At 46.8% G+C, this 19,404-nt stretch overlaps 1 protein-coding gene across 2 annotated transcripts in view; it reads left to right on the top strand.

Annotated features, from left to right (window-relative positions):
* Window positions 1–251: 251 nt before the first annotated feature.
* LOC147630365 (uncharacterized) overlaps window positions 252–19,404 on the top strand; it is a 36,843-nt gene continuing 17,690 nt past the window's right edge. Inside the window, exons 1-2 of one of the 2 annotated variants that reach the window (XM_086810226.1) lie at window positions 252–833; window positions 971–1,255. In XM_086810226.1, the coding sequence (XP_086666352.1) occupies window positions 1,018–1,255 (238 nt within the window). In that variant the 5' untranslated portion in view covers window positions 252–833; window positions 971–1,017. The remainder of the gene's footprint in view (window positions 834–970; window positions 1,256–19,404) is intronic. The other variant, XM_086810227.1, reaches the window with a different exon arrangement.

Genomic DNA, 19,404 nt, shown 5'->3' with positions numbered 1-19,404 from the left:
CCACGTGGCCAAAAGAGAAGGAGCAAAGGTATGAAGGTATCTATCTATCTATTCTATTACGCACAAGGTTTCCCCCCTCCACTCTTAGGATCTCCTATGATCTCTTCTAAAACCATCTCCTCTCCTCTTTCCGTAGGGGTGTGTGAGGTAGGAAACCATCCGAAGGGACATGGTGCCTTGAGGGTGTGCTAGCCCGCCGCCCCGCATATAATGCCTCTATATGGGGAGGAGGTGCAAGGAGAGGCAAAGCACGTGCCTACCCGGTGCATGAGTGCATTTTGTAGGGTCAGTGCTTTGCCTCTCCTTGCACCTCCTCCCCATATAGAGGCATTATAATGCGGGGCAGGCACCATGTTCCTTTGGATCCCTTTGGATCACATCACAGGGTGTACAAAGAGGGAGACTCTTGCACGGGTGGGGCAGTGAGCTCTTGCTCTCCTCATCCCGTAGAGGTGTACAAAGAGGGAGACTCTGCACAGGTGGGGCAGTGTCCCAAGAGTGCGCTGATGCAGAAGTAGTAATTTTTCACGCTTGGGAAAATATATATATATTTTTGTTATAATATGGCCTATCCACAGCAACGCCTCAAGACGGACCCTGGGAGTTTCCTCGAAAAGGCAGCCATGGCCGTGTACAGTCGGGCACTCAGAGCTTTCATTAGATATATGGTCCATGCCACTGTTTGATGTTTTCTGCAGGAGACAGGAATGTCTGGAGTTTAAGAAGTTTAATTCGTTGGGTAGCTTTAAGACGTTGTACCATGCAGAAGGCTAAGAGATGCTCTGAATTTCTTCAGTAGAAAATCTGTTATGGAGCACCATACTTCTTATTAGGTTCTGTTGTATTGCACATTATCTCTTTAGGTTTGATGCAGAAGTATTACTCCGCTGTAGAAGAGCTCTAGTTATTTGATCCAGTAGGGTTAGTTATGCTGGGGTGTTTCTGAATGGTTCTGTGCTGTTGTGAAAAGCTGCCGTTTGATCCAGTGGATAAAAGAGAATCTATTTCAGAACGACCATGGTGGAAGCGGCTGTCAGCAAGTCCAAAATCTCCATCTGGTGGGACATCGAGAACTGCAATGTTCCTGAGGATGTGGATCCCCATTCCATTGCACAAAATGTGAGCTGTGCCCTGCATCGCGCCAAGCTCACAGGCCCCATCGAGATTCAAGTCTTTGGGGATACCAGGATTCTGCCTTTCAGCACTCAAAAGGCACTCTCTGACACAGGCATCACATTGAATCACGTCCCTCGAGGTTCTTTCTTGCATCTTTGTCATAACTCTTGCTCTTTTTCACCAGGAAAATTTGCTACCGATCATTTGCAGTAAAGATTTCACTGATGCTTACAAGTTTCAACAGAGCTTATTTTTTATGCCACTGGGTTGAGTCGTCTTTGAATCCCCATGTTGGAGGATTCTCTCAGGCTTTGGTAGTCTTGTGCGTGCATGTGCGCGCTCGTGTCCTCGTGTGTGTGTGTGTGTGTGTGTGTGAGAGAGAGAGAGAGAGAGAGAGAGAGAGAGAGAGAGAGAGAGAGGTTGCTATTATTGACTGATTTGCAACATTCAGTTGGCATGTGCATGTCCATACACAATTAATGAATGAAAGCTAGAAAGGCTAGTGCTGAACAACTGTAAATGGTTCTATTTAGTGTTTTTTGATTGGGGCTTTGGTAGAATGTCTGTTAGCATAACTTTCATGATTTGGCATCACCACACCCTTGCAAAATTATCGTGAGTTTATTATTGGATTTTCTGATAAAATTCGAGGTTTTGCTGAGTGATAAGTTTCGTTTTGTTTCCACAAAGCAGTTGATAATATAGTATATCGAAGGGGGAGGTTGGTCCATCTGCTGCCCTAATGAAGAGTATTGTGCCCTTTCATACTGATAGCAAGTGTAATCAATTGTGCACTTTCATACTGATAGCAAGTGTAATCAATTGTGCCCTTCTGCACCCCAGGCCCAAAATCCCCTCTTCCCAGGCCAATGTTTTTACGAAAGGAGCCATGGCTCTGAATTTACTAGGCTAATTTGCTTGCAAAAGATGTTCAAGGCTGTAAGTGCTGTTTGCCGTGCACTCCTTAGAGGTGATGAAGATGTTTAAGGCTGTAAGTGCTCTTTGCCGATCACTCCCTAGAGGTGATGAAGATGTTTAAGGCTGTAAGTGCTGTTTGCCGTGCACTCCTTAGAGGTGATGAAGATGTTTAAGGCTGTAAGTGCTCTTTGCCGATCACTCACTAGAGGTGGTGAAGGTGGTGGTGTCATTAGTGAAAAGGTGTGGATGATCTTGACTTAGATGAATGCATCGATCCTTAAGTTCATGGTCAGAGATGGCCTTTTGGATCAAATGAACGAGGCCTTTCATGGCCAGAAGGGAGAAGTAAGGGGAAAGAAGACACCCTTTTGTCTTATTTTGTGGGTTAGGCTGAAAAAAACGCGAGACCTTTTATGCTCATAGTAGCTTGCAAGAATTTTGTTTAGCTGGGACATTGGATAGTTTCATTAGATTTAGAGTAAGAAAAGCAAAATCTTCTTTTGGTAATTTCTTCTCCAAATTTGCTATGTTCTTGAATAATGTTCTTGTTGTAGAGTATAATGTCCTTGCATTTGAGCAAGGACATTCATAACTTTATTTGGTCAAAGCTTGTGACTTATAACCTCTAGGTTATGAGTTCAAGTCCCACTAGGCTCTCTCATGTTATAAAGGGACTCCTATGCTCGCTTGATGTGTTTGGTTGCTCGGGCTCTTGCCCCTTGAACACTTGAGTGACTCCTCCTCCTCGGGTGGTGGATCACCCGAGATAGGAGGATCCATACGAGACCCCTCCGTTGTTCCAGCGCTCGACTCATCGCGGTGGTCATGGGGGATGCCTAATTCGTGGCCCGATGGTGCGTGGCCCGATGGTGCGTGGCCCTTGCCCGACCATGATAATTGGCTAATTGTTGGAAGGGGAAATCGGCTCCACCCACTTGAGTGGGCCCCGGGTGTGTACGAAAAAAAAAAACTTTATTTGCCATGACTTTGGCCATGATTATGTGAAGAGGATGATAGGCCACGTTATGAATTGAGAGTATTGAGACCAAGATTTAGTTCATTATTCTTTTTCTAAGCCTTTTTTGCCACCTTAAACATGTCAAAGCCAATAGTGTGCAAGGCAACCACATAGCTTGGCGTTTGAGTGAGCTCATCCAATGTAAGATCCTTGGCAAGACTAATTATTATTCTAGGGAGAAGGAATGCTAGGGATGAATGATTGCTGTTCGAGCAAGGACATTCATAAGTTTATTTTGAGAAGAATGCAAGGGGAAGGGTGAGCTTTAGCTCCTTGCAAGCAAACTTCTTCACACAGACAAGGGTAGACAAGCACATGAGAGAGATGTTCGTTTCATTCTTCTCACTTCTCTACAACCATAACATGAAGATAAGAGTACATACTATAAGAGAGAGTACTCTACTACTAAAATATACAAGGTCTAGTGTGTGAACTTTGATAGAGAATGCGTTGGCGGAAGCATAAATAAGACAAGAGAGAGAGTAGAGAGAGTTTGTGGACAAGATCACCTTTTATATTAGCTCGAAGCTTTACAATGGCAATAGGCTAGCAAGAGAATGTTGAACTTGTGCAAGGGAATGGATGGAATAGTGAATAATGGGAGAACTCTTTATATAGTCCATGTGAGAGCTGGCCGACTGGCACATGACAAATAAATAGGAGAAAAATATATACCAAATAAATGGTACAGCTCCAAAACACTGAGATGCATAAATTTTAACACCCCCTTTGTAGCTCATAGTGTGCAAGAGTCGGAAGAAGCTAAGCCGATGAAGATGCAACCATGGACCCTCCAGCACCGCGAATATTGGAATCGCCTCGGAGAAGAGCATCCACCAACTTGTTTCCTCGAACCAAAATGCCACTACGAACAACAAGGAACTTTGCTTGGCCACGAATTCCTACACAAGTGTGCAGTGAACTCCAAGAATAGATGATGAGCTGCTGGATACACCATGCCCATAATCCCCATCAGTGGACAGCGAACACATCACGTTCCAAAAGCCTCAAACAATGAACTCGGAATAGATCTAGTTCTTAATCTCTACTATACAAAAGATAGCCATGTCCTACCAGATGCCTAATGCTTGGAACTCCGAATCACGGTCCCCATGCACTAGTAAGTGGACTTGTAATCAGCCCCCTCTCCCGCCCACCACGAGCTTCCTCTGCTGGGAGCACATGGGGGAAAACTGCATGTGTACTAGAGAAGTACACCATCTGGGTTCTCCTGAGCCAGAAGCGCCTTGGGAGTCATAGAAGTGCTACTAGAATCTGTATCATTGTCCTGTGTCGTGGCTTTGTCTTTTCTCTGAGATGAAGCCTTGCCCTTGGTCTTGTCCTTCTTCTTGGATAAACAATCCTTGGACAGGTGTCCTCTCTTCCCGCAAGAGACGCAGTGAAACCGACCTTTCTTCTGAATTGAGGAAAGTGCCTGGTCAGAACTGTTGATTGACACCTTCAACTTACCCTGTGAGACGAGAACAGACTCCTTCTCCAAAAGTAGGGAGCTAAGATCATCAAAATCCAAGTGAGTAGATGTGACCTGGCACCACAAAGATCAAGAAATCACATCATAGTCCGGTGGAAGCTTGGTGAGGATACGAGCAGCTAGCTGAGAAGAGGACAAAGCAGCATCCATAGCCAATAATTGGTCATGGATAACCTTGGCCTTCATGAGGGACGACTGCATGGAATTGCCTTCAGGAAATAACAAACTGTAGAGTTACCCTTGCAAAGTAACTGCCCTCATCGACGAATCTCGAGCACAGAGATCTTCCAATTTAGACCATACTTGATGAGCACTGGTGAGAGTTTGCACTGCCGGTGAGACCTCCTTTGTGATGGTCCACACAAGCACAAAATGCGCCTTCGAGTCCCGATTCTCCTAGTCTTGTAATTCCGCAACAAATTCATCCTCCTGATCCTATGTCCACCTCCTAGAGTTTTGAGGACGCTCGGGCTTCCTTTCAATGCCTTGAACAATATCCCACAAACCCTTGTGGATGAACCAAATCCGCATCTGAAGCCTCCAATGAGCATAGTTGGGTCCTTTCAACTTGTCATCCTTGTTTGTAAGGGGGGGGGGGGAGTGGGGAGCCATATCCATAGCAACAAAGAGCAAATCTCAGCTCTCAAACGCTTCTCTCAAGTGCTTTCCAATGAAGTGAGGCTCCAGAACCAATCACCTCCCTCTCAAACCTGAGAGAGAAAGAGGCTGGACAGCAGCAAAACAGTCCAAGAAACCACCGGGAACCTCCTACCAGCAGGGTAGGGACTCGTGGAGGAAGAAGGAAATGTACAACCACTTGTCTGGCAACTCCACATGCAAGAGAACTCACCAAATCTGATGCTAGAGTAGAATTTGCAGCCAAAACTCCAACACTTGCCTTTGTAGAAGAAAACGCAGCCAAGAAACCAGGCCGGCTTGCCTCTGTAGGAGAAAATGCAGCCAAGAACTGGCCGGCAGCAAGGGAAAGACTGGCTGGACCAAAAAACGCAGCAGTGTATGAAAATGCAGCCATTGTTTAGGACTGAACTGCAGCCAGGAGAAGTTAGGGCAGAAAACGCAAGGCACAGATGAGAAGGTGGGCAGATTTGCTGAAGATGGAGCAGCCTGAACCTAAGTGAATGATACCAAGATTGAGAATGCAAAGGCGGAAGCATAAACAAGACGAGAGAGAGAGTAGAGAGAGCTTGTGGACAAGATCACCTTTTATATTAGCTTGAAGCTTTACAATGGCAATAGGCCAGGAAGAGAACGTTGAACTTGTGCAAGGGAATGGATGGAATAGTGAATAATGGGGGAACTCGTTATATAGTCCATGTGAGAGCTGGCCGACTGCCTCTAGGGCTGACCGATTGGCGCATGACAAATAAATAGGAGAAAAATATAGATCGGCACATGACAAATAAATAGGAGAAAAATATATTAAATACCAAATAAATGGTACAGTTCCAAAACACTGAGATGCATAAATTCTAACAAACTTGACCATATGAGGTGGAGCTATAACTATGTCATAACTCTTGTAACCAAAGTGGCTATTTCATAGTCTGCAAACTAGTGGCGGTATTAAAGCCATAATCTCATCAACCATGTCAGTGGCATAAGTACGGAGGTTTCATCCTAGCGTACCATCCATATGTGCACTAGGTGAGCTCGATATCTCAACACTCCACTCTCCCTTGAGTTCAACTCTATTCCTTGCACTTCTAAATGTGCAAGGCTTCTTTGTATCCAGTGCCTTCGTGAAGATCTCAACCACTTGATTTTTTGTGTTGATATAAACCAAATTCACATCACCTTCAAGAACCTTCTCCCTCACAAAATGATAATGTACCTAAATGTGTTTCATCCTAGCATGATATATTGGGTTATTGGCCAACTATATGCTGCACATGTTGTCACAATAAGTGACAATTGCTCATGGACTCACCCATATCTGCAAGTAGCTTCTACAAACAAGCTAACTCACATATCGCCATAGCAGCGTCCCTGTACTGGACAAAGTAACCGTTGGTTGCTTCTTGGTGACAACACTTCCAAAGGAGAATATAAAGCTGCTAGTAGATCTCGTCTGAGACACTGCCATGTTCAATCTGCATGTGTATCCATGTACTTGTACCTTCATCTCAGTCTCACAGAGAACCCATAATGTACTATGTGTTGAGAGGTAGCGATTGCGTTTATGCAATGCTACATTGATATGGGTGATGGAGGATGGGTGAGTTGTGAAACACTTTGATTAAGAGGGGGTGTTGAGAGATGTAATCACGGTGTTGTGTGTATGTGGGAAAGCACCCTAAAGGTGCAAGATATTGTGGTAAGATAAGAATGCCACATGTAATATTGAATGGTGTGTGACTGTTGACCAAAAGAAGTGGAAAAGGGAGTGCCACATGGATGATGACATGTAAAGTGGGATAAGGCTAGAGAGCCTATATCATTGTATGGTTCATTTGAGATGTGCAATAGAATTGAGTGTTGAGTGTGCAATCTCTCTCTCTCTCTCTCTTATGGAGTTCTTAGTGGTATAATCCACCTTAATTATGTTGCTTAATCTATGTCCTTCACCATGATCAATCCCATTTTTGGATTCTTAACATGGTATCAGAGCCAGGTTGGCTCTTGGTCATGGTGATTATTTATGTATAGTTTTTCTTGGTTATGAGTTCTTTGATTAAGCATTATTTTCAGTTATATGGAAAAAAAAATATGCACACTCATATTATCATTTGGATTTGCATTTGTGAGGATTTGAGAGAGATTTGGAGCTGCCATTCTCAAGTTTGAGAGGAGATTTCCAATATGGAGGTTCCATAGAAGCTGCCCAAGAGTTGCAAATGGGATTTTTGCAACATGGGAAACCTGCTCATCATCATGGAAGCTGAAAATGGAGATTTCAGCAAGTATGAAGGCTATGGAGTGTTCGGTGTCAACAAGGAAGCTGCCCAGGAGACAAAGGTGTCTCAAGAAGGTTGGTTTTGTGAAGTTTTGCCTCAAAGTTTTGGTTTTGAGCATGGAAAAATGCTCAATGTTGAAGGGTTGCTGGTTGTTGGGATATGTGGATTCCATGGCTCTTGCATTTGGGCAAAGAGCATGTTTTAAGGTGCATGTTTTACTTGGCTGAAGCAAGCAAGGTTTGAGACTCATGATGGAGTCCATGTGTGTGCACCAAGAGTGGGATGCACTCATTTGTGGTGGAGACAATGGTGGAGTCTTCACAAAGTTTTTTGCACCTATGGTTTCAAGAGAAACCACCTGAAGAAAGCATCCTTAATGTTCTGCATGCAAAGAAGGGGAGCATGTAGACTTTGATAAGCTCATTGGTGAGCTACAACAGCCATTGAATGGTATGAAAACCTCATGAGGGAGGTTTTACTAAGGTAAGCAAGTTTTGGAGCTCAATGAGGAGCTAGTTGGCGGTCATTGTGATGGCTGTGTGTTAAACCTCAAGAGGGAGGTTGAATAGATGAGGCAAGTAGAGGGAGAAGCTCGTAAAGCTATGGTCTGCCAGAGCAGAATGTGGGCCCCAAAACTACAAGGGGTTGTGGGCGGCCAGGATAGCAAACCGGAAACCGGTCACCGTCGCCATGATGGAGGTCGCGGTGGAGAAAAGCTTAAGGGAAGCTCAGCAAAAGAAGCTCCAGTGAACTGAAGTCCAAATCTTTGTGAGCCTTGGAGTGGAGTGAAGGCTCACAAGAGGAGAGCCAACGCGGCGCTATGATGGAGGCCCCGCAGATCATCAATAGATACGCAGACAAAGTGGTCCGCGGAGCAGGTGGTTGCAGCAAAGTCATGGATAGCCGGCACTGGTAGAGTTGCTGGGCCAATGAAACGGCCGTGAATAAGAGAACTGCAAGCTAATGACGATGTGGAGACTTGTGCGCAAAGCACACAGAGAGAAAGCGGAGACCAATCGGTAGCAGCACACAAAAGCACAGATGGTGCAGTTCATGGTCGAGGTAGCAATAGCTTGTGGCTTGCAGATTGAGTAGGTGAGCTTGATTGCAGAGCACAAAAGATTTCCTGCGAGAACGACTGAGGTCGTGGATATGGTGAGCTCGAAATGCAAAAGGAGCATGACAAAAACTATGGCGTATATAGAGAAAGAGACTGCGAGGAGGAAGATGACCCAATGATGTCAGAGAATATGAGGATTGAGCTGGAACTGTAGTCTGACCGCGCTACAGAAACAACTCGGCACATAATAGCGCATTCAACGGGCGCGGCTCTTGATAAGGTTTTTAAAACCTTATAGTTCAGATTTCATTCACACACTATCATATATAAGCCTTGTTCACATGCCTTTAACGGCATACTTTGTATTTGGTGGCGGAAATGCTGTTTTGCATATTTGTTTACATGGTGTAAAGTGAATTGTAAGTAACATAAAGAAATCTTCACACGAGGTTCGCTGCCCGGCTACTTTGTGACCTTTCCACCCATGTATGTGATGGGCAATCGTCCACGAGCCTATGTGCTCAAAAAAAATAAATAAATATAATCACCCATGGTATGAGGGTCGCCTTGCCCGAGCTCACCTAGAAGCTCGAAATGGTTGTTGCGTGATGTGTGCATGAGCGATGCACGTGTGAGGTGCATGCGCATGGGTTAGTTCCCACCCGAACATCTACGTTCAAATTGGACTCAGTGGTTCCGCTGTGAGCGAGTCGGCTCAAAATGGACTTGGTGTCTAAGATGGTAGACACGCGTACACATGATTGGTTGATGGACACTCCAATGTATCATTGAGGGGGAGTGTTGAGAGGTAGCGATTGTGTTTGTGCAATGCTACATTGATATGGGTGATGGGTGAGTTGTAGAACACCTCGATTAAGAGGGGGTGTTGAGAGATGTAATCGCGGTGTTGTGTGTATGTGGGAAAGCACCCTGAAGGTGCAAGATATTGTGGCAAGATAAGAATGCCACGTGTAATATTGAATGGTGTGTGACTGTTGACCAAAAGAAGTGGAAAAGGGAGTGCCACATGGATGATGACATGTAAAGTGGGATAAGGCTAGAGAGCCTATATCATTGTATGGTTCATTTGAGATGTGCAATAGAATTGAGTGTTGAGTGTGCAATCTCTCTCTCTTTCTCTCTTATGGAGTTCTTAGTGTGGTATAATCCACCTTAATTATGTTGCCTAATCTATGTCCTTCACCACGATCAATCCCATTTTTGGATTCTTAACACTATCGACTTTATGTACTTGAGTATCCTCCTAGTCGTATCTAAATGTTGCTTGCATAAATTGACTCACTAATCCAATCGAATAGCTCAAATCTGGCCTGGTGATAGTTATGTAAATTAAACTACCTACTGTGCGTCTTTACATAGTAGGGCTCTTGAAGGAGCCTTTTAAGGCATTAACTTGTTTGTTTATGGGATTTTTGGGTGTTTTGCCGTCCAAGGATCTACTCGACATCAGTCGAGTACAAGTAGGGGCTGTGTGAAAATGGTATTCATCCAACTCTGAAAAGGGAAATTTTTTGGATTTTATTTGTTTTAGTTTATGTTTTTTGGGTCTTTTTGCTAGCCAACAACCTCTGGCCTGGCCGACCAGCAGTCCCACAAACTATATATAGTTTTGCCTCATCACCACATCATCAGGTACCATGATTTGCTGCTGCTGCTACCGGCGCCTGCACTGCATTTGCTTCATCATCCTCACCTGTCAGCTCCAGCACATCAGCGTTTCATATCAGTTCATGGGACAACAATCCTCTTTGCTACAGTAGAGCATACCATCGTTCTACATTTGCTCATGGGACAGCATTCCTCTCTGCTACATACATTACCTCAACGTTTTATCTACAGTTTACCTTGGGACAACAGCCCACTCTTTGCTACAGTTCATCATCGTTTTTCTTCTACAGTTTACCCTGGGACAGCAGCCCACTCTCTCTCTACTCACCATCTCACACCACTCGGGACGACAGCCCTCTCTGCTCCTCTCTATTCCTCAAGTATTGTAGCACCCTTGTCACCAGAGCTTGCACCACTTCCACCACTCGGGACGACAGCTTTCTCTGCTCCTCACCACCACTCAGGTATTGCAGCACCCTTGTCACCAGAGCTTGCACCACCACCACTCGGGCTGATAGCCCTCTCTGCTCTTCATCACCACTCAGGTACATCAGCACCCTTGTCATTAGAGCCTATATCACTTCAGCATCACTTCACTTTCCGTTGCCCACTACCACCTCGGAGTGCCTATGCATCCACTGACTCGAGCCTTTGACACAGACCACCTCACGGAGTGCCTTTGCCTCTCATCGACTCTAGCCTTCGTCTCACTGACCGCGCTTTGGGTCCAACATCGTCTTTGCTTCTGCATTGGTCTTCTTCACTGAGTCTCCTCACATCAGAGGACCTCTTGTACATATTTTCACTCACCATTATATATAGACTCACTCACCCATTTCATACTCTGTTGTTTTGCTCTGACCTCTCGTACATCTGGTCCTTTCATTCTTTTGCCCTCACAGGGGCAGTCTATAAATAGGCTAGAGCAGTTCATAGTGTATATTTTTAGAGCTGAAGATGGTGGAATTTTTGGCCTTTGGATTTGAGACATGTGGCAGATAAGAGAATAAAAGTGAGACAAGTACCCTCACACTTGTCAATTCAGCTCTACACATGGCATTGTAGCATTTTCTTGCTTATTTGAATATGAGAGAGTTACCTCTTGGACGAGTTTGAGCTTCAAGCAGGCAAGCAGGTTTTTGGAGGCTGAAAACTCCGATTTTTCACCAACATCTCTCTCTCCTCTCTGTTCATCTTTGCGTTTTTGCATAGTTCTTCCACATGTTACATTGGAAATCACATTCTGGTGGAAGTCCTAGAGGTGTTGAATTGGTGCAGATTTAGAAAATACACAGTATAAAGGTGGTTGTTTTTGGTCTAGACAGCCGAGTGGTTTTTTAACATCAAGTATCTTGGTGGTGCCAACTGAAGGGCAGGTTAGAATTTGGGCATTTGAAGTGTTGTGGGTTCTGGATCTTTTATTAACGGACGGCCGGAACGTAACGTCGAAGGCGGGTGCAACGGAGCGGAGAGGCGACGCCGGACGTGGTCGGCCGGAACGGAACGCGGCGTTGGGCGACGGCGGCTGTGACGGAGCAGAGGTGCGCCTGGGCGCCGGCTGCAGTGGGAAGAGCCGCCCGCGAGCTGAGCGGCAGTGGTGGGCTCCCCACTAGTGTCGCCCGTCTCTGGTGGCAGGACGGCGGAGCGTCGACGGAAAAACGCAGGCGACGGACGGAACGGCAGTTTTTGACGGAATTTTGGCAACGGAATTCCACAGTTAGCGGCAGTTTTTATTGGGGCAAAAATCCACAGGCAGCTCCCAGCTCTGATACCAAATGTTGGGTGTTGGACTCACACACTCACACACACAAACCTGCACATTAGGGTTAGGTGCAGGGTAGAATAGCTCACACACAGAAATGAGAGAGAGAGAGAGAGAGAGAGAGAGAGAGAGAGAGAGAGAGAGAGAGAGAGAGAGAGAGAGAGAGAGAGCTAAAAGTGTGGTATCCACAAAATGCAAGTCAACCCTTGTATGTGTGCCACATCCATATAATATAGAAGTACAAAATATTATATGTTAAGAGTGTCCTTTCACACTTGATGTCCAAGGGGAAAAACCACATGGAAAAAAGTGCCCTTGGTTAAGCCCTGTTCACACATAGCACTACCATAAGTGAGCATATGCCTACACGTTGGAGCATTGGTTAGCCCAAATGGCATAACCAAAAACTCAAAATGCCCGAAACGGGCCCTAAATGCTGTCTTCGCAACATCTTTTGCTTTAATTCTAACCTGATGATACCCTGATCTCAGGTCTACTTTTGTAAAGTATCTCGATCCATAGAGTTGATCAAACAACTCATCCATGCGTGGCATCGGATACTTATTCTTAATCGTTATCTGATTAAGAGTCCTATAGTCTATGCACATCCGCCTGGATCCGTCTTTTTTCTTTACCAGAAGAATAGGCGATGGCCACGGACTTGAACTAGGCCGAATGAAGCCTTTGTTCAAATATTCCGTCAATTGTTTTTCCACCTTCTGTGCCTCGGAGTGGCTTAATCTATAAGCAGGTTTGCTTATAGGTTTTGATCCTGGCATAACTTCGATGCCATGGTCTACTTCTCTAGATCGTGGTAAGCCTTTTGGCAAATCATCAGGAAAAACATCCTGAAATTCCTCTAATAAATTCATTAAAGTATCTATATACTTTTTCTTTAATGTCTCTTTCGCCTTGGATTTTTTTTTTGTTTTAATCGCATGCATGCCAAACAGGATTTTCAAACAGTGGGTCTCGTCCAAGGCTATTTTGTTTTCCTTGTTTGTCTACGCAAACATCATCTACAGTTTCATCTACGGAAACAAAATTTAAAAGAGGGTAACAAGCATATACCTCTGCTATCTGGCCTCTGCAGACCGCTGTGCACAGCTTCATGGAGAAAATAAGTGGTGTGGCGGGGACAGTACGGTCGCCCTGCAGGGTAATGACTCTACCTCCATGCTCAAAACGTAGCGTATTATGTAGGTAACTCCGAGCTAGACTAGGGCCCAAGCCATACAGCCACTCCCTGCCTAGATATACGTCTGCTCTGGCTAAGTGCATGACTTGAAAGTCAAGCGGTGCCTCGTAGTCCTGCATATATAATGGGACCCCAAATACTACAGTATTCCATACCGTTTTGTCATACCCGTTGGCTAGGCCAACAGTATACTCATGATCGCTCTGGGTCTCAGTCAATCCCAACTTCTTGACTAACGAGTAGTTCAAGAAGTTGTGGCTAGCTCCATCATCGATAAAAACTGTGACTCTACGGCCACCTATGGTGCCATACATGCGCACCATGTCATGCAGACCTACAATAGGTTGCCACATCGCTGGTGTCACCGAACAAGCGTGATGCTCATCACAATGAGACACTGTCACCTCTCTGAACTCTGCGGAACTGAGAGGGAGTCTCTGCACTGTATGCAATTGCCTAGAGGATTTACCATCTCTTTTGGGCTCGTTGCCGCTCGTGCTGGCTTTAAGCTTTGGACACTCAGCCTTCGTGTGCCCTACATCGTTGCAATTAAAGCAGCGATTTTCCTTTCGCGCTTTAATATACTCCTCTTTTGTTTGGACTTCGCTGTCTCTTTTCTTCCTGGATGGTCGCGGTTTTTTAGACCAATGACCATCCTGTTCTCCCTGGTCCATCCTATCCCCCTGCTTATTACTGCGGAACCCTTTTCTTTTAAGGCCTGACCTCCTCTTCTCACTACCCTCGGCCCTGCTCGAACCACCACGCGTACTACGGCGCTTGATGTCATCAAATATCTGCGCATACTTAATTGCCTCTGCTAAGTCTTTAGGCTGTAAGGGCTCTACGTACTCAAGGTAATCATCTTTGAGGCTTCTTTGAAAGCCTCGCAATGTCTGGAATGCATCGATCCCCTTTAGCTTGAGTACTATCTCCCTATAGTCTGAGATGTACTGAGTCAGGGATTTGTTCTCCATCGAGCACTTGTCCCATAACTCCCAGCTTCTCTCCGCCTCATTAACAGGCAAAAACTCTTTTCGAAACATCGTTTCAAACTCCGTCCAAGTGGCAGGATGAGTTGTCAAACTCATCCACCACTTGTACGCTTTGCCGGTTAATGAGAGGGTAGCCTTTACGGGCTGCACCCGGCTAGGCTGCTGTCGCAGCGCGTGCAAGTTTGACCACTTCGTTAGAAACATATTGACCGAGTCCTTGTTTCTCTCCTTCTCGCCACCAAAACTAGGCGGCTTCAAGTCTTTCAATAACGACGAAGTTGTCTCTACGGACGGCCCCCAGGCGCATCGGCCTGTACTTCTGCAACCACTAGCGAGGCTACGCTCACCCGTGCCGTAGGAGCTCGTCTATCATCACGAGGAGTCGGAGTACTAGCCGAGGCGGCTGTCAGTGCGTCTAACCGTGTGGAGATGCTCTGTAGCATCGTGACTAAGTCAGCCTGGACTTTACCCATATTGTTCAGTTTTGCATTAAGATATTTAAAAAGTCCACTAGAGAGCTCCGTCTCTGTCAGGACGTCGGCAGGGTCCAATAGGTCATAATCGTCGTCGTCATATTCCAAGAGGTCCTCCTCAGTCCCCTCGGCGACGTCAGTGTTCATGTCATCTAGCTCATCGGCCAGAAAGGGGTCATCTGCTACTGTGGCCGCTGCGGCTCGCTGGGTCCTAAGGCGGGGTCAACAGACGAGGAGGGCGCTGGCAGATCACGCGTGATCGACGAGCGCCCTCCGGACCGGACAACGGGCGTATATGGCCTGACAATTCGGTCGGGGTCAAACCCGCGATCGAGGACAAGAGACCTGAAAACCCTAGAGAAGTAGAACGCGGTGGAGACACACTACGCCTAGCAGACATATTTTAATTCTTGCACAAATAAAAATGCGAGAACTCGGAAATTAAATGCGAGAACCCTAGAGAAGTAGAACGCGGTGGGGACACACTACGCCTAGCAGACATATTTTAATTCTTGCACAAATAAAAATGCGAGAACTCGGAAATTACAAAAAAAAAAACGCTAATAAAATGAGCAGTGGAGAGAGAATAGTCACCCCCCTTACGGTCGCCTGCGACTTTCGTCGACTGCCGATTTGTGTTGCGCTGCGAGCCTCTACAGGCGTTGCTACTCCGGGATGCTCCGATCCGAGAGAAAGGTGCCTGCAACTCATAAAGAAAATTATACCACCTTGGATTATCCCTCCACTGTCGGGATTATTCCTCCACTGCCGGGAGAGAGGTGTTCGTTGGATTAAAAAAAAAATAAAAATTCGTTTTTGTTATTCATCAGGTTTCAAATTGACGGCCGACGCTAGCCTGGCTGGCCGTCGACAGCGCGTGGCTGGCCGCTGGCTGCACTGGTCGTGGCTGGCCGCCTGTGGGCTGGCCGCCGGCTCTAGCGTTGGCCTGGCTGGCCGCCTGTGGGCTGGTCATCGGCAGCACCAGGCAGGCCGCCGGTTCCCTCCACACAGTCGACAGCACCAAACAGCCGCCCTTACAAGGTTCGCTCAACGCAGGCGATGGACGACGACATCACCCACCGACAGATGGTAAGCGCACCGACGACCTCAGCTCCCCACAGCTCCAGACACACATAGTCGACCCTCAGCTCCCCATAGCTCCAGACACACAGAGTCGACCCTCAGCTCCCCACAGCTCCAACTCAAATTGACAAGCTCCAAAGCAAAAAAAAAACACCGAAATTGCTTACCTGCAATGGAGAGCTTGAGTGTGTGCAAGGGAGAGAGAGAGAGAGAGAGAGAGAGAGAGAGAGAGAGAGAGAGAGAGAAAATAGAGGAAACCTTCCTTCCAGCTTTGGCCAACCTCTTCTTCTCCACGACTTCTTGCTGTAGGACCTTTGGGATAAGATTATCCCCCCAAATTTGATTGAGAGCCAATCATTAAACGGCTGGGCCCGCTTCGCACGCCACTCGCGATCCCGACACCAAGCTCTGATACCAATGTTAGATCACCGTAGCGCCACTACGGGTGCTACCACAGGAGGGGACGGCCTTTGGCTCACCACCCAGCCACAGAGGAAGAGAGAGAGGAAGAGAGCTGCTGCTGGCCAAAAGATAGTGATCCCAAGAGAAGCTGCTTCCAGCTTTTTATAAAGTCGACCAGCTGCCCTTTTTGGCTTGTGCTTTTCCTAGCTGCCAAAAGTAGCTGGGTTGGCCCAAAATATCAACTTTTATGCTCTTCCCAGCTTGTAGCCCAAGTTTTCACTAGGCACCTCCTTTTGTCCACTTGTTCATGCCCAAAATAATAATATGTCCAGCCCTTCATTAATGATGCGTGAAAACACTCACTTATAAGCATTATAAGTCTCTTTGATGAATAAAATCCCATGCTGCTTATGCTCTGTAGCCATCTTTCAAGCCAAACTTTGCTAGTAGATGCCTCAACTTTCTTCTGTGGAAAATCCCCGTTCTCACCTTGGCTTTGTTCAGTGTGTGAAACACTAATCAAGACTGGTGAAGGGACCAAATGGTGAGCTCCACTAAGCATCCAAGGTCAGGTGTGCATTGTCTTGCACATGAAGCAATGCCAATCCGTACTGTGAGTCTCCCTCTGGAATGATATTAGATGTTCTGAGTGTTGGGTTTGCAACCGGACACCATGCATCTGTAGGAAAGCATGTCGGTTGCATGCAGAAGGGGTTCAGCCCTTAGGGCTACCCTAGAAGAGAGATTCCATCTTGACTTGGGCATTGGGCAGGCTTTAGGCCACCCAAGAAGGGCTAGGAAGGCCCATGGCTTTGCCCACCAGCCATAGATGGCTCTCGGCCAGCCCAAGGGGCTTGGCCAAGTAGTCGACAGGCCCTAGAGGCTAGGGGCCTTGCCCAGCCGGGCGGCCAAGCATAGAGGCTGCCCAACGGCCATGTGCAGGTTGGGACATCAGCCTGGATAGTCAGCAAGGCGGCTAGTTAGTGTCTAGTGTGAAAGCGCATGGAAAAAGGGGATTTTCCCAGGTTGTAGAGATTTCAGAACAGGCTGACCAGCATATTCTAGTGCTATAAATAAGTCCAAGGATCTCATAATTCACAAAGGTCTTGCTGAATTCCAAGGGCCAGGACAGACAAGGGGGACTCTTAGCCAAGGTGAAGAGTGCAGGTCAAGAAACAGATTTTTATTTACAGAATTTGCATCATTCTAATAAAGCAAATACACCATTCACGGTGGGGGCCCTACAGAGAGTATTCGGGACCCAATATTGTGTCTGATTTTCTCTCTCTGTCTCTCTCTCTTCGCCCTTGTTCGCTGCCGCCTCTGTGCGCTCTGTTCGCGTTGCCTCTATGCGCCGCCGCCGCCGCCGCCCCCGCTCTCTCCTGCTTGGGTTGGCTCTGTTCTGTCTGGTGTCAGTAATGCAGAATGTCCCTACTCTGGACTAATGGTTGAACCCTCAACCAAAAGCCACTCCCGCCCTTACCCCATTGCGCATTGGGCCGGCTTCCGTCTTCTCCCGTGTCCTTGACCAAAGCTTGGGTTGGGTGACTGTGACAATGGTGCTCCCTCTTGAAGACAGAGTGAACAAGATCAAAGATCAGGCCCAAAAGGCTCTTTCAGACCAAAAGAAACTGATAGACAGGACATTGAACCAGCATCAAAAGGAGATTCATGCTTCAGGACCGAGATTCAGGGCAAAGAGGACATGTACAAACAGCTGTAAGCTAAGATGCGACAAGAGATGGAAGCCTGGAAGGATGCATGCTTGGCTGCATGCATGGAGAAATGTATGGAATTATGCAAGGAAGAGATGCACAAGTATGGCAAAGAGGAAGGAGAGCGAGCCACACAAGAAGCTCTTGCTCTAGAGATTGCCCAGTTGCGAGACGCCAATGCTAAACTTGAGGCGGAACTAGAGAAGGCTAAGAAGGCAATCACAACAGAGATTCAAGAGGCCAAATCAGGATTTCGGGAGGAGCATGCAGGCCTCCGAAAAGACATGGAGGCAACCAAAGAAGAGGTTGGAGAAACCTCCAAATGGGTTGAGGTTGTGAAAAAGCAGAAAACAGTCCACACCCCGAATGCCACATCCATCATGACGGCCACGCTTGAGAAGAGAACCATCGCCAATCTAGGGCTCTACATGTGCGAGTAACAGGCTTGCAAGTGGGCAACTCACAAAAAGAGGATGGTGAGACTTTGTGTAGACAGATGGGCCTCACTGGCACACCTTTTGTAGATGCTTGGCAAGCCGGGAAGGACTTGACAAGGGAGAGGCCTCTCCTCCTCAAGTTCAAAGATACGGAGTCCCGTTTGGCTTTCTTCTTGAAGAGGGCCACCATCCGAACCACCAAGATATTGTCAAAATACGTAGCGGAGATGATGACCAAATCTGGGAACACGAGAGCAAACACGGTGCAAAAAAACAGCACAAGAGAATGAGAGAGATAGAGGCGTGTAACTCTGCTCTATATACACAAAGAAGATCCCGAATACAAGATAAAATGGCAAGGGATGTGGGGGTCCATTTTATATGGACCCCAAGCAGCAGTTGGCCTGCTCTCCAGGGGCAGCCGACAGGTGCAGATCCTCCACGACCAGCTACAAGACCAGTCGGCCAGCAAACATAAGTCAGCGAGCACTGTACTGAAGTCGGCCAGAGGAAGAATGCGATTGCAAGCTCACGACTGCCCCCCAAGCCACAGATAAATGGAAAAAATATGGGGAAAAATACAGGGAGTGAGGAAAAATGAGAAAAGCACCTACAAGGGCGGGCATACCCACAACAAAGGCCTGGGTGTCTCAGTAAAGACAAGAGATGACTTCTAACACCCCCTCTCAGCTCCTGGCTGTAAAACCAGCCACAAGGAGTTGAGCAAAGTGGCTCTGGATGACCGTGGGTTCCTCCAGTGGAAGCCTAATCTTGCCATGCAACCTCTGCAACCTCACAAGCAGCACCACAAGCAGCCCGGTACTTTGCCTCTGTCGATGACAAGGCAAAAGATGACTGCCTCTTACTGCTCCATAAAACTGCTCCTGGGCCTGAAGTAGATCTCCTTGTGTTTGGATCTCCTCCCCAAGCTGAGTCACCCCAACCGTGGAGTCGGACTCCATCCATCAATCCCCCTCCTATGCAAAAGAGTCCATGATCCTTCGCATGCTGCAGAAACCACAAGATACGCAATCATGCCTCCCAAAGAGTCATCTGCAAACACGAGCTCAACAGCCTCATTAGGAAGCTCCTGTCCAATCTGGTATCCATCAACCAAATCAATGAACCATTCTGCTCTCGAGTCAAAGAGGCATCACACTGCTCACAAGGATCAACACTTGTTACGGTGGGAAG

This window comes from Cibotium barometz, chromosome 16, assembly GCF_041138505.1.
Source record: "Cibotium barometz isolate CiBa-2024 chromosome 16, ASM4113850v1, whole genome shotgun sequence".
Lineage (NCBI taxonomy): Eukaryota > Viridiplantae > Streptophyta > Polypodiopsida > Cyatheales > Cibotiaceae > Cibotium > Cibotium barometz.
The sequence above is the reverse complement of the archived record's forward strand: the minus strand, read 5'-3'. Positions and strand labels throughout refer to the sequence as shown.